The sequence below is a fragment of the Penicillium bovifimosum genome (assembly GCF_028826915.1).
Source record: "Penicillium bovifimosum strain IBT 22155 chromosome Unknown utg000007l_segment0_segment0, whole genome shotgun sequence".
NCBI classification, from domain to species: Eukaryota; Fungi; Ascomycota; class Eurotiomycetes; order Eurotiales; family Aspergillaceae; genus Penicillium; species Penicillium bovifimosum.
The window spans coordinates 206,714-229,043 of record NW_026622716.1 but is presented as its reverse complement, the minus strand read 5'-3'; the positions used below and the strand labels follow the sequence as shown (position 1 = coordinate 229,043).

The 22,330-nt window shown below is 51.2% G+C and overlaps 7 protein-coding genes across 7 annotated transcripts; 6 read left to right on the top strand and 1 right to left on the bottom strand.

Moving 5' to 3' along the window:
• Positions 1 to 1,450: 1,450 nt before the first annotated feature.
• On the top strand, positions 1,451 to 3,028 carry N7515_009013 (kinase-like domain-containing protein; the record flags this gene model as incomplete). Its single annotated transcript, XM_056669757.1, has 1 exon — positions 1,451 to 3,028. The coding sequence occupies one exon, from the start codon at positions 1,451 to 1,453 to the stop codon at positions 3,026 to 3,028; it is 1,578 nt and encodes a 525-aa protein (XP_056517556.1).
• A 975-nt stretch (positions 3,029 to 4,003) lies between these two features.
• N7515_009012 (uncharacterized protein) lies at positions 4,004 to 7,467 on the top strand (the record flags this gene model as incomplete). Its single annotated transcript, XM_056669756.1, has 2 exons — positions 4,004 to 4,602; positions 4,662 to 7,467. The coding sequence occupies 2 exons, from the start codon at positions 4,004 to 4,006 to the stop codon at positions 7,465 to 7,467; spliced, it is 3,405 nt and encodes a 1,134-aa protein (XP_056517555.1).
• A 1,397-nt stretch (positions 7,468 to 8,864) lies between these two features.
• N7515_009011 (phosphatidylinositol-3-phosphate-binding ubiquitin-protein ligase) lies at positions 8,865 to 10,494 on the top strand (the record flags this gene model as incomplete). The annotated part of the gene is made up of 2 exons (XM_056669755.1): positions 8,865 to 9,785; positions 9,841 to 10,494. The coding sequence occupies 2 exons, from the start codon at positions 8,865 to 8,867 to the stop codon at positions 10,492 to 10,494; spliced, it is 1,575 nt and encodes a 524-aa protein (XP_056517554.1).
• Positions 10,495 to 11,008: 514 nt separating this feature from the next.
• On the top strand, positions 11,009 to 13,765 carry N7515_009010 (putative C6 transcription factor (War1); the record flags this gene model as incomplete). Its single annotated transcript, XM_056669754.1, has 4 exons — positions 11,009 to 11,048; positions 11,096 to 12,326; positions 12,375 to 12,658; positions 12,711 to 13,765. The coding sequence occupies 4 exons, from the start codon at positions 11,009 to 11,011 to the stop codon at positions 13,763 to 13,765; spliced, it is 2,610 nt and encodes an 869-aa protein (XP_056517553.1).
• A 145-nt stretch (positions 13,766 to 13,910) lies between these two features.
• On the bottom strand, positions 13,911 to 15,859 carry N7515_009009 (Zn(II)2Cys6 transcription factor; the record flags this gene model as incomplete). The annotated part of the gene is made up of 8 exons (XM_056669753.1): positions 13,911 to 14,041; positions 14,103 to 14,196; positions 14,251 to 14,807; positions 14,858 to 15,125; positions 15,183 to 15,469; positions 15,520 to 15,717; positions 15,770 to 15,798; positions 15,849 to 15,859. 8 exons carry the CDS (start codon positions 15,857 to 15,859, stop codon positions 13,911 to 13,913), a joined length of 1,575 nt encoding a protein of 524 aa, XP_056517552.1.
• A 1,667-nt stretch (positions 15,860 to 17,526) lies between these two features.
• Positions 17,527 to 19,559, top strand: N7515_009008 (putative MFS transporter Fmp42; the record flags this gene model as incomplete). The annotated part of the gene is made up of 3 exons (XM_056669752.1): positions 17,527 to 17,857; positions 17,909 to 18,071; positions 18,125 to 19,559. The coding sequence occupies 3 exons, from the start codon at positions 17,527 to 17,529 to the stop codon at positions 19,557 to 19,559; spliced, it is 1,929 nt and encodes a 642-aa protein (XP_056517551.1).
• Positions 19,560 to 21,663: 2,104 nt separating this feature from the next.
• On the top strand, positions 21,664 to 22,029 carry N7515_009007 (uncharacterized protein; the record flags this gene model as incomplete). Its single annotated transcript, XM_056669751.1, has 1 exon — positions 21,664 to 22,029. The coding sequence occupies one exon, from the start codon at positions 21,664 to 21,666 to the stop codon at positions 22,027 to 22,029; it is 366 nt and encodes a 121-aa protein (XP_056517550.1).
• Between the last annotated feature and the right edge of the window lie 301 nt (positions 22,030 to 22,330).

Below are 22,330 nucleotides of genomic sequence, written 5' to 3'. Positions count from 1 at the left end.
GTCGGGCTCTTTCTGTGGAGTTAGTGATGCCATCCATGATAATAATAGGAATGTCTCATGCTGTTTGGACAGGAATAGGGATAGTAGTATCGGTAAATACTAATTTGTAGGATACAGACATGAATATATAGCTAAATATATATTTTACTGTGTAGTTATAGCTACTATCATCATTGGTATACTTGAAACAAAGTGAACGCCTCGAAGCCACCTGCTAAACTCAACCAATCAGCACTGACAATTCAATCGTCTCATACTGAAACTCCACTATTCCTGATTGGGCTGATGGACCCGCAGTTGACGAGTTTCGTCAATGATCATCGTTCCATGGTTGATCACTTGATGGACTTTCAGAGAGATCGCAGTACGGAGTAGATAACCACAGTACCTACAGGTACTACTGTGTACTCCGTACAGTACTTCTTCTTTCTGATGCTAAATAACCGCCTTTACCCTTCACGTTTCAAATTTCAATATCCTCAGCATTGAACCTTTGAATTCTCCCAGGTCTTGTGTCCAATCTCATCTAGGGGTTTCTTAGCGCCCGAGTCTTCTCCCTAATTTCTTCGTTTGCACCCCCCAAGAGCCCCTAAAAGATCCTTGTGGCTCAATTTTACTCCCTTGGCTACAACGTATATTCCTCGTTTGGGATCCCCGTCAGATGCCAAATCTGGGCATTAATTGGTCGGCTTACCCCTTTGGTTCTTCCGTTGCCAGGGGTTCAAGGCCTTAGCAGTTTGGCATGTTAGATCCCTGCTGGCCCAACCTCGGAGTCTCTGATTCGTTTTATCGGATATGTGTGTGCCCTCAAAGCCGGTAGTAATATCTGCAAGCAACCTGCAATTCTATGCTTGTCCCGCTACACCTGCTCCTTTTACGCTGAGATTGGTTAGTGTTTCCTCACCGACAGATCTTCCAAATATCTCTGATCAGAAATCTCTCGTAAAATTTTGATCTGCAGTGTGTGAAGAAGAGGCAGTGTGTGCAGAAGAGATCGATGCATAACTATGTGCTAGCTCGGACCCCCGCATTGGATTAAAATTGGCTTGTCAGACCAGGTGTTCATACATATCCCCTCGCCTAGGGCTACGGGTAACTCGTAGATCCGGGGTCGGGGCTCCAGCGGCGCATTGGAGGTGCCCTGCACTTATGAGTTATGTCCACGCACCGCCAAATATCGATGTTTGCCAAACCGCTCAGCAATTAAGGAGGTTGGCAAATCTCAAGTCCTGCACGAATAACTCAACATACAATCAATTCACCGTGGAGAACTATGTCTTCCTGCCTTTACCGTCCCAGGCTCTTCTTGACCAGGTCTTCGCATCTCATGAAGTTAGCCTTCCACCCTAACTGCACCACACTAGGTTCGAAATCATATACATCTCTCACCGGCAGGATGGAATCAAAAGCCGCCGGGGAGAATCATTATACACGGCTCCAAATCCAATACATGCCAATTGATGAAGTTGAGCAGCTCGAACGGTATTGCCCGGGAGGATACCATCCGGTAAATGTCGGAGAGCAGCTGGGTGGTAAATATTCTATCATCCATAAGCTTGGTTACGGTTCATACTCGACGATTTGGCTGGCAAGAAACCAGGAAGTCGGAAGATATGTCGCTATAAAGATACCGGTCGCAACATGTGATTCTACTGGGACGCGAGAAACCGATATCCTACGCCGGTTAAATCACACAGGGTTGGAAGGAAAGGCTCATCCCGGGGCAGCATACATCCCGTCAATATTCGATGGCTTTTCTGTTTCTGGGCCTAATGGCGTACACCATTGCCATGTCACTGAAATAGGAATGATGAATCTGGGAGAAGCTAAAGATTCCTCCTATATTCACCTCTTTCGGCTGCCTGTAGCTAGGGTTATGGCTGTCCAACTTGTCCAGGCAGTGGCATTCCTACATTCCCAGGGTATCGTTCACGGTGGTAAGTTACCCTCTAGTGGTGATCCAATCTTTCTTCTCCTTTTATGTGCCGGATGTCTAATGAGATGGATCACTGCAGACTTGCACGATGGCAACGTCTTAATTCGTCTACCTGGAAGTATGGATTCTCTTGCGCCGGAACAGCTTTACGAAAAGTATGGATCACCTCGATACGAGCCGGTTGAACGTCTAGATCAGGGTCAGCTTCCCGAGGGGGTCCCTGAAAAGGGTCTTGTGCCTATCTGGCTAGGAAAGGACAGTGAGCTTGTTGACTTATCAGAAGCTCAATTTATTCTGACTGATTTCGGCGGGTCTTTCATGCCAGCTACTACGTCGCGGCCTTACTCCAATGCACCACGAATTTGGACTCCACCAGAGATCTTCTTCGAACAGGGAAAGTCACTTTCTTTTCCTGTCGATATCTGGATGCTTGCGTGTACGATTCGGGTCATTATAGCCCAAAGCCCGCTTTTTGAGGTATACAATCCGTCAGACGACATGGTAATAAAAGCACACGTTGGCTGCCTTGGAAAGCTGCCAGCGCCGTGGTGGCAGGAGTGGGATGCTCGTGCAGATTGGTTCAACGAGGATGGGGAAAAGAAAATTGAGACATACGCCCCGTCATTGGAGCAGAGATTTAGCGAGTCGGTGCGGGAGCCAAGGCAGAAGTATAGGACGGAGGAGATGGATGAGATTGAGAAGGTTGCTTTGTTCAAGATGTTGAAGGCTATGCTTGCATTTAACCCTGAGGAAAGACCAACTGCGCAGGAACTCTTGAATTGCGAATGGATGCAGAAGTGGGCTCTTCCTGAGTTTTCCCAAATCAAGGCGACTAGCAGGTCCCATACTCTGTGTGCTATTCGGACGGACAGCAAGCGGGGCGCCAGACGGCTCCCATTGCTCGCCGTCCTGTACTGTGAAGTACAGGTATTATCAGGGCTCCATTGTCTTACCTGTGATGATTGTGAGGTCTTGCAGCAAGCCACAAACTGTCAAGTCTCAGCCCTACAGTCCCAAGACTATGTAATAACTGGAAGATTGGTCACATCACACTGGGATCCACTCAACTATGTCCACGCAATGGGATTCTGAGTGTGCTAGGTCACATTATTCTATTCTCAGGTAGACAATGCGTCGAGCTTCTTCAAGTCTTCTTCAGGCCGGAGATCAGAGCTCCGAGAGAGCGAAGTGGGCAAAAGGCATCTAGTTGTTGACGTCAATTAAGAAGCAATGGACGAAGAGAGAACATCGAAGAAGAGCAAGATCAATAACCTTGAAGGTTGATTCACTTCCCCAAACTTCCCTTTGAATGGCTTCTTATCGCAGTTGTTGTTCTCTTTCGCTTCTTAATTCTTTTTCGAGTGAAGTCAGTGTCATCGATCGCAAGTGAGACAATCCGGCGATTATTTAGGATCGGCTGAGACAGAGCTGGGGTCATGCATGGCGAACAAGAGGCCTATTCTCAGCACGGTGTAGCTATGCAGTATACTTCAAAGCCCATGTGTGGTAGGCGATATGAGTTCATGATGTAGACTGTCTGGCAGACTGGCAGTCTGGCAGAGGCATAGTAAAGCCCGTCTGTTAATGTATAAGTAGCAGAGAGACAAGAGGTTGAAGATCAGAAACAGTTGTTTTGATCCACGTAGTTCCTATTATTAGCGCATTATGTAGTCGAGTAGTCAGCCAAACTCCACTGGGGGGCCAGACCAAACAAGGCGCAGCAACAACAACAGATCAACCCACCGAAAAAAAGTCGCTTTTGCACTTTTGCGTGTGCTTTACTCTGACTTTTGATCCTTCCCCCGGTTTCTGCCGCGTTTAGCGAATTAGCGATCGATTTACGCAGTCCGACGTATTTCCAGGCACCGGCATAACTTCGAAACCCCCCAACCCCCATTACGCGAACCACCATCCTTGGTCCATACCCTGCGCTCAGATTCCCATCGACCTCGAGTGACAATCGACCCTAGGGCTCACGGCGGACGATACCCTGACACCAAATTGGCAACGCAACGTGGATTCGATCATCTACACCGGGGGCTGACCTCCCCGAGGAGGTCATCCCGGATGCCCGAAGCGGACATGTACGACTCAGCGGAGATCGAGCTGGATGGGTCCACATTGTCCCCTCGACGGAAACGACTTGGATGGTCACGATGCAGCGGATTACACGGTTCACAGGGACGAGCGTGGCGCGACACTTCAAAACGTCGACGAGCACCATGGAGCTTGATGTGGTGGATCGCACTAATTTGCATAGTGACCTTTGCATCGCCGGCCGCTGCTGTCCTATTAGACTTTGAGAATTGTCTGTCAGAATCAATCCTCGAGTCTGATCCCCTACAACTACAATTTGTTCCGACCAACGTGTCCGTCCATTTCGGCTCTACCAGCTCTTTACATCCGCTCGTCGTGACTGTCTATGGCAATGTGTCGGGCACCGTGTCTCGAGCCAAACAATATCCGGCGGCGGACGACCCGGTCTGGACGAATCCCAATTGGACTGATGGAAAGATCGAAGATCTGAGCAGCACAAACAACAAATACAGCACGCTATTCACAGAATTCGACGTGCTTAGCTTCTCACCATTCAATAATGCGTCTCGATTTCATGATTCGATTATTCAGGGTGACTTCCCGTTGGCACCCGTCTTCAATTACAATCTGTGAGCTATTATGAACATCCCCTTCGCTCATGCTCATACTGATCTCTTCTCTTTCGCAGGAGTCAATTGGACACTTTACGAGCCTTCTCCGTTCAACATGATATGCTCTCGACTTACCGCTTTGGTACCATCGTCCCGCTGATGACCATACGCTCTGGGGATATATCGGCGCTTCCGCTCGGCTGTATCTCAGTGGAAGTTACACCAGACTTCGGAACGTCCCTCAAGAATGCGCTCGCCTTTGTCCCTCTGGTGATTCTGTTACTGGTAGGTATTGCGACCATCTCTGCCGCCATGTATAGTCCGTGGGGAACAACAGATCTATTTCGATGGACAAGCAACTACGGCCGTGACGAGGATGTCCTCCGCCTGGTCACCCCCGGGTTTGCGGACTGCCTGCAGTACCTGCAATTCGTGGTGCTGACCGGCGCTCTTTCGTTGAACTATCCCGGGTTCTACCAGCCTGCGGTGAGCCAGGGAGCATGGTCAACCCTCATGTTCAACCATAGTTTTGTTGGGCCTGGAGCCGGCCGCGATCCTGTCGTCGATGGTGTATATGCCATCGAAGGTACTCATGGTCTCGACCGATTGACCCACCTGATTGGAATGGCTTCGTCCCGAGATATCTGGCCAGGCATGATGGTATGGGTACTGGTAATCCTGGCCTGTGTGACTGTGCTGTTCCAGGTGTTCTTTGCAATCCGATGGCTGTATCGTGAATGGGCAAACAACACGGTCCAGGACTTGCGCGCTAGAAACATGCCGTTCACCCTGGGCAACATTATTCGAATCGTGTTCAACTTTCTTCTCTTGCCTATCGTTTCGCTTTCCTTCTTTCAGCTGGTTCTTGCTCGCCAATCGGCTGCTTATTTTGTTGCATTGGCAGCATTGGTACTTGTGGGCATCGCGTGTTACTCCATTTGGGCTATTCATGTGATCATTTCCACTCGGCCTAAGTCTCACCTGTTCGATGACCTGCCTACGGTGTTATTGTATGGGCCACTCTACAACACATACTGCGATGACGCAGCGGCTTTTGGCATCGTGCCAATCGTTCTGAACGTCGCCCGAGGGATTGCCATTGGTGCGCTGCAACCATCTGGCATCGCCCAAGTGGTGATGCTGGCCATCTGCGAAGTTGTTGCCGTACTCTCGCTGCTGGCTTTCCGACCTTTCCCGGGACCAACTCACATGAACTTGTATCAGTGCATATTCTCAACTGTGCGGTTCTTGACGGTCATCCTGAGCGTGGTGTTTGTTCCGTCATTAACAGTGTCCGACGCGGCACGAGGCTGGATCGGCTACTTGATTCTTGTGCTACACGCTATGGTGCTTATCTTCGGATTCTTCCTCAACGCGATGCAAACTCTGATCGAGGTTTCGGCAAGACTGGCTGGTGTGGGCGGTGCTGGTGGTGCTGGCGGTGCGACTCGTGGTGGACTGGCCAAGGTGTTTGGCATGCGTCAGCTTTCCAGGCGCTCCCCGCGACGTGATCTTACTCGTCAAAGTTTAGGATCCGAGGCTGCAATGCTTGCTCACGTTGACGATCGTATGTCTTCTCAATTTGATGGATTGCGACCCCGCAGTTTCTCTGGAAGCTCTGGTCTACTTCTGAACCGTGCCGGAGCTAGTGATGGCAGGGCCAGCGCTGTTTACGACTATGCCAGTTCTCAAGGCGGCACTCACAGTCGTGCAGCCAGTGGAGGATTCCCAACGCCCACCTCAACGGCCTACCAAGGAGCCGGCTTCTCTGGCTTCCCTAACTCGCCTAGCAGTGCTACGATGTCCCACCCCCGCGATCCTTACTATCGACCACCTCGTCCTGGGCGGAGAACGCCCCAGGGGAGTATCTCGTTCGAGAAGGGGAAGAGCCCATCAAGGGGCTTCTTGAAATCCAAAGCAAGCCGCCGAGCCATCAATACCGAAGATGACCTGGGAGATGGGCCGTCTGGCCGGGCCACACCAGTCCCAGCATACCTAGCAGCGCCCAAGGATGACATGGAGCTCGATACCCCACGCCAGCCAAAGGACTATGCCGTTCGTGAGGTTGATTTCTACTACGGTGTCCGAGGCCCACCACTTTCCCACAGCGGTACTCGAAAGTTGAAAACTGGCCCAGCCGACCCCACAGGACCAGTCTCTTCTGCGACGGGCTGGTTCAGAGGCTTGCTTCGAGGGAAGACCAAGGACAAAGCCAAAGGATTTGAGGTTGTCCGAAGCGCTCGTGCACCTCCCCCAGGCTTATTCCCGCCAGGGGCCGAATATAATGAGCAATATCAGGATGAGCCAGGCACAGCCTCTGCCAGCCACTCTCGCAATGTCTCTACTGCCGATATCCCTTATCAAGATTCAGATGGCGAGCAAGACAACGGGCGGTCAAGCGGAACACGCCCACCAGTACTGCCACCACTCAATACGTCAGTCGGCGGGGGCATCGAGTTGCCCAGTCGGAGTGGCTCGCGTCAATCGCGGGCGCCCGGTGATCAAGATATAAGGGGAACTGCGGCTGGACTGCCAGTTGTGACGGAGACCCTGTCGCATGACTCCAGCGTAGGGCAGAATTCCTCTTACTCTGAGAATTATCTCCAGCCGGAAGGCTCCATGGCCGCTCGCCTGCCTTTCAGCGGCGGCAGCTCACCGTCCAGAGAACGAGGACTATCCATGAGCTCCACTACAAGGTCAAGGTCGAATGCCTCGAGCGCTGGGCAGATGGGCCCTCGAACTGACCGGCCCTCGAGCATGGGTTATGTACCTCAACGCCGCGCACATGACCAGATTCACGAAGCGAGTCCAGACGAGCCGTCATTCAACGGAAGCTCAGCAGAACTTGTTGATGAAGCTGCACAGGGCGAGCACGAACGCTAGAAGACAAAAGGTCCCCTCATGTATTTTGGACCAGTATATCCTTCTTATTCTTTTTCTTTTCTCATCCTCTCTATCGATCTACTACCTATCTCCCCTGATATCACCGTCACTTCCTCTCTGAAATACCTGGCGCACTGATGCAAATCACGAATTTCCTTTATGCTTGTCTGTCCGTTGCTCGATCTCTCTGCCTAAAATTGCTGCGATGGCGTTACATCTCCACCCCAAGGTACACTTCTGGGATTGGAATATGGGTTTATCTTATTCTCCTGGCTGTTGCTGAAATCAAGCCACATGCTGTGTTGTTCTGGAGGCCTTGCTTCTTTCTGTTTCTCCTTTTCGCTCTTCCTGTATTAACCACTTGGACATCATAATACCGAGATCACACTTAATGAGCACTAGCTTTTGGCCCTTTCTGGGCTTCTTTGAGTTCCTGTACTAATCCCGAAGTTTACAAGGACTTCGATTGACGAGTAGGAGACTTGACTATTGAGGCCTCGGGTTAAGACATGATCGATCTAGCCTCACCATGACCCTTGTATATTGTGTTTGTATAAGCCCGTCTAGTGTTCTCTGGTTGATAGAAGGACCGTTTGCTTCATTCTGCGTCATGCAGGGGTCCTCCTGCCATGGTTCTGCGCATGGAGACCTTGATCTCTAGACATTGACGCATATAACCCGCTTATCTATGTAGAGCACCGTCACGATTTGGTTAAATGGTATCATTTGCATTTTGCCACTGGTCTATAATCCTCCGGCAAGGGGAAACCCGAATGGCAACCCCCAAATGACTCGAGAACCACAGCAAATAGCAATCAGACCGAGGGCCGATGACAGGGCAGATCGGCCCGATACACCGCCCGTTACACCGCCCTCTCCACCGCCCGATAACAGCAATCGCCACCGCCCTCACCGCCTGGGCCTTAACGATAACGGTCCGTATCAGAGCCAAACATCTCCTGTCATCATTCATCTCTCTTTTCTCTTGTGAATCGAGTGACGTGTGTTCACTTGCTGGTTGATTTGATGCTATTGTCATCGGCCGTGCTGGTACCATTGTGCTATTAGCGCTCATCAAGAGGGCTACGATATTCTCAGCCTCATCTATCACCCCCATCCGGGGATCAGATCAGCCTTGGCCTTATGATCAGCATCATCCTCTCAATCCTGGATGCAATCTTCGGCAAAAAGCGTCAACGTCATTGAAACTGAGCCCTAGATTGTACGAGGGGACTGTCCTCCGATACGCGCATCTTTTCGATATCCCCGTTATCGATATCCCCACCATCCTTATCCATCGCCACTGGGCTCATGTGCTTCTGTGACCTGAGGATCGAGATCGATCTGGGTACCTGCGTCGGGCGAGATCTCCGATACCCGACCTTGCAACGATAATAATGGCTGGATCCAGCCCGCCGTCGATGGTGCCGGGCACACCAAGCGAAAGACCAGCAGCACATGGCATAATACAGTCTCCGAGTTCTGATGGAGGTAGCCCTAGACAGGGACCCTCTTCTTTTCGCCCGGGCTCAGAACGAAAACGACGTTTGACCACTACCAGCGAAGATGCGAGGCAACTGGAACGATTTGGAGACACGGCAGGACCGGTCCCAGACGATGGAGGAGCTTCCAGGAGCGTCTTGCCGCATAGGTCTATCTCGTCGGTGCTGCCCTCGTCCCGCACAAGGACCTCTATTTCTGCAGTCCCCGGGTCGTCATTTGCAACGGCGATAGACCTCTCTACCTCCCCTCCAGTGCCGGCTCGTTCTTCTACTTCTGGCGAACGGGCCTCGCGTAATGCTCGACAAACAAACCTGCCGTGGATTAATCAACCACGCTCCGTTTCGTCCATCCAGGACAGCGTGACCCCACAGTTTCGGGTCATGGCTGCCCCTAGATGGCAGGCAGACTCGGAGGTATCCGAATGCCCAATCTGTGGGACGGTGTTTAACTTCTGGCACAGGAAGCACCACTGTCGAAAGTGTGGGAGGGTTGTCTGCGCAGCGTGTTCCCCGCATCGGATCACGATACCTAGGCAATATATTGTCCGCCCTCCTGAGTTTGTTGACCTTGAATCTTCGCCGATTACTCTTCCTCGCTCTCCACCTGTGGTCGATCTTACAGCCGATGACCTTATTCCTTCTTCTTCGTTAACGGCCAACCCTGCTCTTGGAGGAGGCGAAGAGGTTCGACTTTGCAATCCGTGTGTGCCAGACCCCAATCCTAATCCCCTGGGATTCACTCACGTGCGACCAAACGCCCATCGATCTACACATTCTCTTTCTTCACCAGCGAATAATACCTATCGAGTCTCATCGGTAAGCTTTCTTTTGGGTTTTACAGTTGACCTTCCATTGACACGGAACTGTGCAGGCTCTAAACCAAACCCACGAAGCTCGTCAGGAACGACACACCCTGGGCGCGCCTGATCGTCCCGAATTCCTCGACGACATGTCGCGCCGCAGGTTTGCCTCCTTGACCGGCATGTTTGGCCGGCGACGCTCCGTGCCCAACCGTGAGGTTCCCGCCGAAACCCCCTCCCAAACCCCCTCTGGACCCCCATCTCGCCCCCCCGCCCACCATCCTCCTCAAACCCCCTCTCTCCCCTCCGCCCACCATCCTCCTCCAACCCCCTCCCGACCTGCCCCGGATGAAGGAGAGTTCTGCCCAGTATGTCGGCGCCAGTTCCCGCCGTTGACTTCCGAGCATACCCTCGAATATCGCCAAGCCCACATCCGGGATTGCATTGAGGGATACCTGAATCCAGCCGCCTCGGCCCAATCATCAGATGCGCAAGGCGCTCTGCCACTCCAAGCGCCCTCCGTAACCCACATGCTTCCTTTTGTGGCTACGGAGAAGGACTGCCTTGGACAGGACGGCCAGGCAGCTGAATGCACAATCTGCATGGAGGAGTACGAGGTTGGACAGACCTTGGCACGTCTCGAGTGCTTGTGCAAATTCCACAAGCATTGCATTGTGGAGTGGTTCGAGGTGAAGAGGGAGTGCCCTGTGCACAAGCTCTCCTAGAGAGGGCAATTATCTCACGTGAATTCTCACGTGAATCTTATTCTTAATGAATCCTCTCCCCTCTTTCATTGGGTTGACTCTTTTGCCTCTTGTATTTCTTTAGGGGCCGGGACTTGTCCATGAGAGTCCTGGTCATTCGAGCAGTAATCGATCAATCCAGTGTAATTGCAGTTCACCTTGTATCCTCTTTAGATCTATCAGTAAGCTCTATGCTCTGGCAGTCACGTGCATGCGCTAGAACTCGAGAACGTAAGAACCTAAAACATCTTCACTTTAGCCCCAAGCTTAGAGCATCTGCATCAGACGGCACAGTGTTGCTGGAGAAAGGTGAGCCTTGCTTTACACAGTAGTGACAGTACTATTTGTCCCCCTTGTTTGATAGACGCCATTCCGCCGCACAGAGCCTTGATCCTCCACATCGGTGATCGGTGTTTGCGATCGCCGTTCCCCGTGCACTTCCTCCGCAGCCCAAAAAGCCGTCTCAAGCTGTCTACAGCGCAAGCAGCGACCGCCAATGATCAAATCCATAGAGACAATGATGCTAATGTGTAACAGTGAGCTGGTCTCCGCGTCAGCACAGAAAACCCCCCGCACTGCATAGGCATCGATCCACAGTTGCACGCCAAAACCGGATCCCCACGGCGATTGTACACGCCGACCCGACCGACAATGGCCACAGGCCCAGAGTACCCAGAACCACCATCCCACAACTCCCTCAATCCTTATCAGATCCGAGATATGCACGAGGCGCCGCACCCGTCATTCGGGCCGAATCCCGACGTCCAACGCGATCCGAACGACCCACCCGGTGACGCCAAGCGTCCACGAGCCTGCGAGCCCTGCCGACAGCTCAAAGTCCGCTGTGACCCGGACCCGGCACACCCAGAAGGCTCATGCAAGCGGTGCGCCAAGGCGCGACGGACGTGTGTAGTGACTGCGCCGACGCGCAAGCGGGCAAAGAAAACCGACACGCGGGTCGCGGAGTTGGAGCGGAAGATAGATGCGTTGACAGCGTCGTTGCAGGTGTCGAATTCCCCTGCTCTGTTTAGTGGAGTGTCTGGACAGCCGCCCTCGCCGAAGCATGATGAGCAGACTGGGCGGAGGTGGATGGGCGGGGAGCAGAAGATCGCTGGTAATAAACGACGACGCTCTGACGAACAGGATTCGTCTGGTTTGCTAGCGCCGCGGTATTCGCGACCGGGTAGTCCGTCTGCGGAACAGATTCCCCAGGCGTCGAAGTTGCGTAAAGCTGGTGTCGGTGCCTCTGCGCCGGCCGTCAACCGCGAGGCTGGCAATGAGTTTGCTGATATGATAGACCGGGGAATTATAGATCTCAAGACTGCGAGCGCAGCGTTTGACCGGTATGTGCAGAAAATGGCACCGGAATTACCTTTTGTTGTGTTTCCGCCGGGAACGACGATGGGCGAGGTACGGCGCAATAAACCGTACTTATTTCTTGCGATTGTCGCTGCTGCTGTTGGCGCTTTCAATTCCGATGCACAGCCTATCCTTGTGAATGAAACATACCGTCAGATTGCCGAGCAGGCTGTTATCAAAGGGCATAAGTCCCTTGAGCTGGTTCAGACTATATTGGTTTGTTCAATCTGGTATTTGCCGCCCGATAATTTCGAAGAGCTCAAGTACTATTCTTTGACGCACATGGCTGTCATCATGGCAATGGATCTTGGGTTGAATCGTCGTGTATCGGAGGACAGACGGACTTTGAATATGCTCCGTGAACTTATTTCTAAAAAGCCGCTTGACCCGGCGTTTGATCCGGATGGACCGGAGGCGAGGCGGACTTGGGTGGGATGTTATTATCTATCTGTACAGTGAGTCTTATTCGAGTGTCTCTCTGGAGCTGTGGCTAATTTTGACAGGACGGTGGCGGCTTTGAGGAGAATACATCTGGTCACATGGCAGCCATACATGGACGAAAGCCTCGAGATTTTGGAGATTCACGCAGATGCTCTCCCTTCGGACCGTACATTGAAATGGTGGGCAAAGCTGGCACGCATAATGGAGGACGCCGGCCGGCAGCTATATACAGATGTTGCTGGGTCTGTAGCCACCTTCGCCGAGAGTAAAATGTGGTATAGCATCAAAGCCCTGGAGGGTAAACTGGCACAGTGGAAAGAAGAAGTGCCCCGAGACGTTTATACTGGTGAGCCCTGGGTCTGGGGGAGGTACTTGATCTGCTGCTAACCCATTCCCAGAGCCTCTGATTCAGACAGAACATGTCCTGAATCTCTTTGTGCATGAATCAGCAATGAGTGTGGATTACAACACCGTCAACCACTCTTCCCCACAGGACAGCCTACACAGCTCATCAATCGTTGCAATCATGGATGCCTTGAACACAACCATCCGCAGCATCCACCAGAGTATCGACATAATCTGCACGGTTGATATCGACCGACTCATCTCACTGCCTACGACGTCAATAGCTCGTACCTCATACCCGGTGATCAGTCTGATCAAGATCTATTCACTGTTCATGTCACCAGACAGTCAAATCGGCCATATCCTCGACGTGCAAAGTCTCCAACTCGACCACTACCTGGACAAAGTCATAGCGCACTATCGCACCGCCGCCGCGCGTGATGGCGGCCGCGCAGCAGCAAAGTTCGGCAATATCCTCGTCCTGTTACGCAACTGGTTCATCAAAAAGCGAGACCAGGGAGACCAAGGCAAGGAACTAAAAGACGTGTTTGCAAACGAGCAGAAACCCTCTGGCCGTGCCCCTGCAAAGCAAGATACCAACACGGGGTTCGGGTCTACGCCGACGCAAATGGCACCGGGCATGACACCACTCCATTTCCTCAGCGAAGTAGCAATGGGCGATCCAGCCCACCGCACCGCTACCAACACCAACTCCCAACGCTCAATACCATCATACCCCACAAATCCAAACCCAAGCCCAAGCTCAACAAACCAAATAACACCCAACTCATCATTCGCAGACCCATCCCAAAGCTGGTCATCAAGCCTACCCTGCCCAACACCACTCCAATCTGACTCCCAGATAGATTCGAGGGCTTACTACCAGCCCTATCCATCTGACGCTTCACAGACATACCCGGATCTACCATATGGGACACAGAGTGGGTATTTGGATATGTCAGGTGGGATGCAGCTTGCACCGCCGATGGGAATGGCGGAGTTGAGCACGGATCTGAATGAGGATTCGTGGTTCACGTTGGGGAATCTGATGGATGAGGGATTGGTTACGTTTCCGCTTTCTTTTGATGGGAATTTTGGGTTGTTGTAGGCTGTTGTATACTACTATTTGTTTAGGTATACCCGTTGTTGTCCCCAAGATATCACGTCGCAGGGTCTATAGTATATGATATCCAATTCCTGGCCGATTCCAATAAGCCGCTAATTCTCATGTATATTCTATAACAGGGTATCGATTACATTAACCTCCAAGCCTGCACAACCTGATGCCGCAAATACCCCCACGGCCACCCATTTTCTCTCTCCGTGCGACGCAGGAGATCAACGAGTAAATTCTGGACGACGGGGTCCTCGATCCAGGAACTGTCTGAGAAAGATATAAGTGTCAATAACATCCAGCAAAATCAAAGGCACAAGATGTGACCCACAAGCAAAAAGAGCATGACAAGCCGTAAGCCGCAGCGAAGGCTCGTCAGCAGATATCCCCACGCCGAACATGAAATTGAGCGTGTCAGTGAGATCCTTCATCAATCAGTATTAGCAAAGAGCAGATCAGCAGGAAACGAAAAAACAAACCCTCAATTTAGCAGGCTGCTCTCGATGCAAAATACTCCGATCATAAACCTCAAGATCACGAATCAACAACATGGACTTCGCAAGACAGATATGCTGAATAGCCGTAGCATGCCACAAACTCATAAACCAAACAACCGGAAACGGCTTTCCAGCCGCATGATCCGGCGGCGAAACATGCAAGGGCGCAAAACTATCCGGTCTCGAAACCTCCCACTCGTTAATCCGATTCCTCAAAGCAATCTCCTTCTCCACCCTCTCCCTGGACGAATTAAAGCAGAGATCCACTGTCTCAGCCAGAATCCAGATCGCGCGGTTCGTCCAGTCACCGTCCGAAAGAACAGGTTTAGCAAGCCACGAACGACGAAGATGGTCGTCGATGGGTGCGAAGGTCAGTCGTAGACATTTCTGGTATGTTAACGCGAACTGGATATCTTGTATCACGAAGACCCAGAAAGATGCTGAGGCGAGACCGCTGGAGATTGCGCTGTCGACGTGGGAGCTTATGTAGACAGAGCCGGCGAGGAGGTGGTGTTGGGGGTCGTTTGGGGGACTGTGAGCTTTTTGAATGTTAGTTTGGTAGTGGCGATTGGGGAAGGTGAGAACGCACAGGAGATAGATTCGAAGAAGCGGAGGATAACTGTTGATGAGAGGAGGATTTCGATGCCAATTTCGAATTCGGGTTTGTCGAGGACAGGCAACATAATTGAGATGCAGCGTTCATGGTAAGCGTGGGCGACTTCGATGGAAATGGTATTTGTCGTTCGGGAGAGATGACAGGCTGAGACAGCTAGACAGGCGTATAGTAGCAGCGGGGAGCGAGTCGCGCGCTCGACGACATAGGTCGAGAAATGGCGGTTAGGGTCGCATGCGTCGAGCTGGGCAGTTAGCAGTCAGCACTCGTCGTGAAGGAAGATATAGACAGGTCCGCTCACCCAAGGCGCAAGGTACTTTTGGAAATGTCGCAGGAGAAAAGCTTCGGTGACATTAGGCACTCTCGGCTGGCTCATTGGCGTAGGAGCAGGTGAATGAACAGTCGAGCTGGAGCCAAGCTGGGATCCTGCGTAAGGGATGACGAGGTTCGGTGTCAATGAAGAGTCCATTGTGGAGGATGAAGGCGTCGAACGATCTTCCGAAGAGGATCTTTCAGCGGACGTCTGTCTTAGTACGGGGACAACATAGTATTCAGCTGCCGTCTGATCTGTTTCATCTCTGAAGTCGACTACGGGGTGGTGAGTATATTGAAAAACAGATAGACACACGAGCACATACGATCAGGAGAAGAGGTCTCCACCCAGATTTGATCATCCGGGAACGCAAGATCACTCTCGCCATATCGCGGGGGCCCCTTTCCTCGTAAGGATGGATTCTGACCATGTCTGAAGGAAACCTCTTCAGATTTGCCGGGGGCCGGCAAACATTCGCGGCCAGATCTTTGGCAGCGGAGACATTTTGAGCCGGATTTATCACCTATTCTGTTAGTTCAAGACCAGAGAGATGGTAGATATGCTGTAGACCATACATTTCAGGTGGCGCAGACGACACGTGAGGCTGAAAAGATATTAGTTGACGATTGTTTATGTTATCGAACGAATACTGACCATCCCCTCATTACGCAGCAAAAGTACAATCACAAAACAAGGAAAAGGATTCAAATATGCCAGGGTCAATGTAGATAAATAAGCCCTGTCGACAGTCAAGCTACCAAAGTTATCCATGGCTCCAAGATATCAAACCAATACGGGTGGAGATCCCATGGCAGATCAACGGGATGTGCGTACGTGTTGGGGTATATAAACCGGTGAATTTGGAGTTTAGTCCGAGAAGATTGAGGACAATTGGTCGAGGAGGAAGGAAGCGGGTTTCGAATGTACCGGGACTGCACTGGAATTGGTTCAATCCGACTCTCTCGATGACCAACGAGAATAAACGCAGATTCATATTCGGGACTCGGGATTTGATGAATCCACAGTCCAACCTAGTCCCGACTCCCCCACGTAGTTATAACTTTGATAGTCGTGTTCCCAATCGAATAGATCTTGAGATCTCATACTCCGTACGGAGTACACAGTACACATACAACACAGTCGCGAGTAAGACAAGACTTAGTGCAATCTGCCAAGTCAGACTATTGCATCTTGTCTCACGAGGACATCATTTTCCTCTTTGGCCATAGGGCTCAATATTTTCCTTTTACCCTTTTGCCTTTCTGCGATATATCCACTTTTCTGAAGATCCATTCCCGTTTTGACCTCGCAGTTCCTTCCCGCCAATGAGATGAAACAGAGAACGGGATGGACTCCATTTAATCCCGGATATTTGGCTTAAAGCCGTTGTGGTTTGTCAGGCATTATAAAAAGACCCAATGACGTTGAACAAGCTTGGATTGCTAACGTATTCGTTCGTTCATTTCCCTTTGATTCTCACCGAAAGTGGTCCGGGACTCCGGGTAGTAAGGTACCGGGAAGTAAAAAGCCAAAAATAAGTTTCAGCTCGGTCCTCTTCCGCGGAGAGCCACATGGCGGTTTCGAGACTCAGAGTCTTTGCAGATTTCTCTTCCACCATGACTACACAGTATGTATTAACTGCGTAGTCGGTGACGTCCAGATACTGTGTACACAGTAGAACGCACACGCGCAGGATTGGTTGTGAGCCATTCTCATGAGTCATGAAACAGACACTTTGAGTTAAATTCCAATGTTCTTCTCACTAATTCACCCATGGACAAAGTACGGACCCATCGAACCCTGTCGATCTTGGGGACTTGCCGACGGAAGACGAAGCCGAAGATGTGATTCGAGCTGAAATCCCGAGATTGGCCCTCGTATAAAAGTTTAATTCGAGACATCATGAAAGAATAAACGTGGTCAAATTGAGTTTGATGAAGATGTGGGGGGTTGTTCTTCTTTATGAGCTGCCTGTTTGGGGCAGCATCTCCGGAATGTTGAGATTTGAAGCCATTCGTGGACGTCGCCCGGGTCGGATTATGTGATCATCCGCTTGTTCCATGGTTGGTCACGTTGGTGAGAATGGGAGTCAGGTGATGAGTCTCAAAACCTGACGCCTGGTTATTCAGGCCATAATTGACACCTGATGACAGCCTTGGATAACGACGGATCTGCAATTTCCCCAAAACAGGCTGAAAACAGGCTGATCTCCATTTCAACCTGGCCTCTCCAATGTCCTCGTTCATATCTTGGTGCTCTTCGCAGATAGCCTCAAAATCTATGAACTCCCCTCTCCCTTCTATCTCAATATACACTTGACCTGTAATGCCAAATGTCCCTAAACCGTATCTCCTTTCTAGAAGGGTGGGAGCGCAACCCCGCCAACCGGGCCGAGGATTCAGATTCGGACTCGTACCAAGATCTGCCCGAGGGCTCCGTGGCCTCTTCATTTCCCTCCAGGCTTAATTTCAACCCGTATGCGGGGCCGGCCTGGAACGAGAGCCCCGACGATCGGCTCTCCTTGCTCGGCTCGGTTTCTCCAACCCGTGGGGGGCGGGCGGGCTCAGTGGGATCCGCCGACCGGACTGTGCACGAGTCGGCAATTTCTCGGACCCTGGGGGAGACGACTGGTGCTTATGAAGTGAGCGCTGCCAGGAGGATTGGTATGCATTGCGAATTCAAATTCGATACCGAATGATTGCTAACTTGTGCAGCCCAGGTATGCACGGCCGTTGTATACTGCTTCCTGGCAGCCGGGGTGGTCTTCGGCTTTGCAGCTCTCAAGCCGATCCTCCTTCACGAGAAGGTATATCGTAATCTCTGCTCCCAGGCCGAGCTGGACGAAGATGTCGATGTCTGCTATGGACAGGAGATTCGGTAGATCCCCTTCCTCTCCCCCAGTTGAATGTACACCTGCTAACACCGCACAGGCTAAATCTTATGTTCACTATCGCCGCTGTAGTAACCAATGTCTCAGCCCTACCCGTAGGAACAATCCTAGATGCGTATGGACCGCGAGCCGGCGGAATCATCGGCAGTATCTGCCTCGCCATAGGAGCAGGACTCTTCGGCACAGCCAGCAGGCTGCCCTTCGACGGATACATCCCGGGGTACATGTTCCTCGCCCTGGGCGGACCATTCATATTCATTCCGTCTTTCCATCTGTCAAACACCTTTCCCAAACGATCAGGCCTGATCCTGTCTATGCTGACCGGCGCCTTCGATGCCTCGAGCGCTCTCTTCCTGCTCTTCAGGCTGATGAGCGAACACACCCAGGGCCTCATCTCAACCAATAACTTCTTCGCAGTCTATCTGATAGTACCAGTCTTCATCATCGTCGCCCAGATCTTCATAATGCCGAAGACATCCTACAAAACAGCCGGCGAGCTCGTCCAACAAGCCGAAGCACAAGTGGCAGATGAAATCCACGACCGCATAGATGACACCGTCGCGGACCGCAGCGAGGGCGAGCGTCAGCGCCTAAACAGACGTCTCCAACGACAAAATATCGTCGGCCATATCCAAGATCTTCTAGACGATGGCACAGCCTCGGTAGTATCCGCAACTACCATCGACAACACCATCTTCAACACCAACATCGACGCTCACACCAACACAGAAACTCCATCTCATCCCCATCCACAACCTCCAACATCATGCCAGGACGAAATCCGCGGCATCCTCCACGGCCACAGTGCCCTCTCCCAACTCCGCACACCATGGTTCATTCTCCTAGCAGCCTTTACAATCATAACAATGCTCCGCATAAACTACTTCGTCGCAACCCTCCGCACACAATATACATACCTCCTCTCCAGCGCCGAAGCCAGCAAAATAAACAAAACCTTCGACATCCTCCTCCCACTAGGCGGTCTCCTCTCCGTCCCGTTCACGGGTACATTCCTCGATACCTTCCGAACAAGAACCGTCCTATGCATCCTGGTAGTAACAGCAACCTTCATCGGTGTATCAGGGTGTACACCACACAGTACTACCGCCGCATACGCGAATATCATTCTATTCGTACTATACAGACCCTTCTACTATACCGCTGTATCCGACTACGCAGCTAAGGTCTTTGGCTTCGCGACGTTCGGGAAGGTGTATGGACTTGTCATCTGTCTTGCCGGGATAGGCAATTTTGCGCAGGCGGGGCTTGACACGCTTACGTTGAGAGTCTGGAAGGGAAATCCCGTGCCTGTGAATATTGGGCTTACGGTGCTTGTTGCGGGTGTCGGGGGTTGCTTGGTTGGGTTTGTTGCGTGGCAGACTGCTGTATTACAGAGGGGGAAAACTGGTGATGTGGATGTTAGGGAGAGGGAGCCTCTGTTGGGAGATGAAGTTATTCGGGGGTATGGGGTCTGATTGCACTGTGTATAAGACGTAGGTATAGCTTGTTTTATTGTCAATTCTAGTGTAATAGTTGCACATCAGAACCAATGCATAGTATATTCTCAGGGCATATTTTGCGAAAGAAACAAGTGCAGACAGCAGATAATTCCATATCCATTCCCCCAATCATCCGTGCCTGGAGCTGACGCCGAAGCTGACAGAGGGACATGGGTATTTGTCCTCGTGTCGTCCTGAGTTGCTGAGCCAGTTGGGGTATCCCTCTCCGCAAAGCACCCGCTTGCAGAGTTCCATCAAATAATAAAAAAGAACGGTTGGGCGGTCGCGCTCATCGAGTCCCATGCATCATGCATGTCAGAGGCGAGTGATGATGGAGGTGATGTCAGATGATCAAGACGACGAGATGGTAGTAGGTGGGGAAGACGATGCCTTTCATAGGTGAGTTATGATCGAGACTGGGGGGGGGGGGCGGAAGAAACTGACCTTGAAGGTGGATTCGAAAAGGCTATCGGCAACCTCCTGGAAGTCCAGAAGTTCACGCGAAGACAGGTTCCTCACAAGCCCCTGCTTTCCCTGACGAACTTAGCCATGCAGCAACTTGACAAGCCTCTTGCATAGCAATCCGCCAATTGTTCCTTTCACGTTCTCGCTTCTTAACTTCGCGGATCGCCAACATTCGCTGATTCTGCTTGATCGTAGCGCCCCGTCCGTGAATGCATTAAACTTGGTTGCTTGTAGTTTGCAGGAAAAGTGGATTCTGTTAAAGACCCATTCAAGCTCAGAGCCAAGAACTAAGAAGATGAGCGAGTGTCTGCAGCAGGATGGCTGCTGCTGCGTTGACAGTCGCTTCAAGGAAGTACTGGCAGTGAAGGGGTATGTGCCATCTCCCCGTATGAGCCGGGAACCAAGTCGACCGGCAAAGAGATGAGTGCGTGGATGTGGCGAGTGTGAGGAATGGGTTCGTGGGAGGAATCGACCGTCACTTATCGACGGAGTCCGTGGTGGATGAGAAGGCGAGGTGTCGTGTGATCCTTATATTTGTATAATTATATGGATGGCATGTATGTTGATGCCTCACAGTGACAAGGTATAGCTCAGATGCTGCATTTATTCTCGGACCTTAGGGCGACAGATTGCGGTTGGTCTTTGACAGAGGTGATATCGGGACAAGTGGGAGAGAGAGAAAGAGTTGATTAAGTACAGAAGGCAGGCCTTTAAGTAGGTAAAGGGAAGCCTGATCACCAAGGCCCCAAGCATGTGATCTCATACAACAGATATGAAAGTGAGAGTATACCAAAGTGACACAGAGGTCATATGATCAACTGCCCAATATATTAACTTTGGACTCAACAGTTGTTAACCTTCCACTTCTCATCCCTCTGTTTACTTCTATCAGTTGCCTCTAGCATTGACCAGCTCAGATTCTCTGCACACAGAGTCCTTTTACTTTTCTCTCATCCCCTGGTTTGCTATATGCATATCTACAGATATGGCACAGAGTTCAAAAGCGTGGCAAGCGAACCCAGCCAATGGTGGTGACAGAGTAAGTATTCAGATTTACTTTAAGCACTTTCGTCCAACAGAACTAATATTAGCTTTAAGATTACACCGATGAATTCTCACCCACCACCTTTTCATAACACATCGTCTGCATCCGTGGCATGCCAATTAGTCCAACCCACATCTGAAGCAGAGACAACATCACAACCACCTCATAACACGTCGTCTGCGTCCGTGGCATGCCAATTACCCCAGTCCACCTCTGAAGAACCCGCGGGCTGATGAATGGGAGGCCACTGAACTCCCAGATGCCAAGGCTTTCGAATCAGAGATTAGGTGGGCATACCTACGCCAACTGCATCTGAGAAATGTAGGCCAGTTGGTTGAGAAGGTATATCCCGGACTCCAGAAAACCTCTCATTCGTGGACAAAGGCAGTCAGTGAGGCAACCGACCGCGTTAAAAACTGGAAAAGTGTGACCTTGGACAAGCTGAAAGTAAGTTACAAGCACACAAAAGAATAAATGGGGAACTTATTGTCTTAGGCCAAGGTTGAGTACTTGATGGAAGTCTCGCGGTAGCATTACCGAACCCCTATCTCCTCCATTTACGATGAGGAAATGATGACTGTCTACTTCTACGGCAGCTTCACGAAGGAAGACTTCTTTTCGTGCTTCTTTTGGGTGAAGGACGATCTGGACTACGACAACTCCAGTTCAGGGGGGCAGCGTTATGTCAAGAATATTTGGGCAGCCCTATGCACCCATATTAAAATCCACATTGATGCGCGCCAGTCCGGCAATCGGGATGCTGAGGAGGGACGGTGGAGGGATGTCCTCCAATTCTGGGACGACCTGACAGACAACGAAGGGTTCAACGGCGTCCACAGAGCAATGTTTGCGGAAAAGCTGTACGAGCACCGACCAAACCGCGGCAGGGATCCGGCCCGGCCACGGAAGAAGATATTTCACGGCCATGGAAGTTGAAGAATCAAGTGTGTTTGCGATGATATTTCGGTATCGTAAAACCAAGAAAGAAGCAATTGGCCACGGGTGGGAATATCGCGACAACACAGGTAGTGAATAAATCCTTGTGAGAAATCTCCTGGCTTCATCACACTTCTTAAACCAAAACTTCAAAAGAATGGAACAGAAACATACAACAGTGAGGATTGGCTGGTGGTCACCCAACTACTAACTCACCGGCGTGTGGCTTATGTGGAATAGCCTGGTGGGTGCTGCCTGGGTGAGTTCCATGGAGGGAGTTGGGGGGTCTGAAACACAGTAA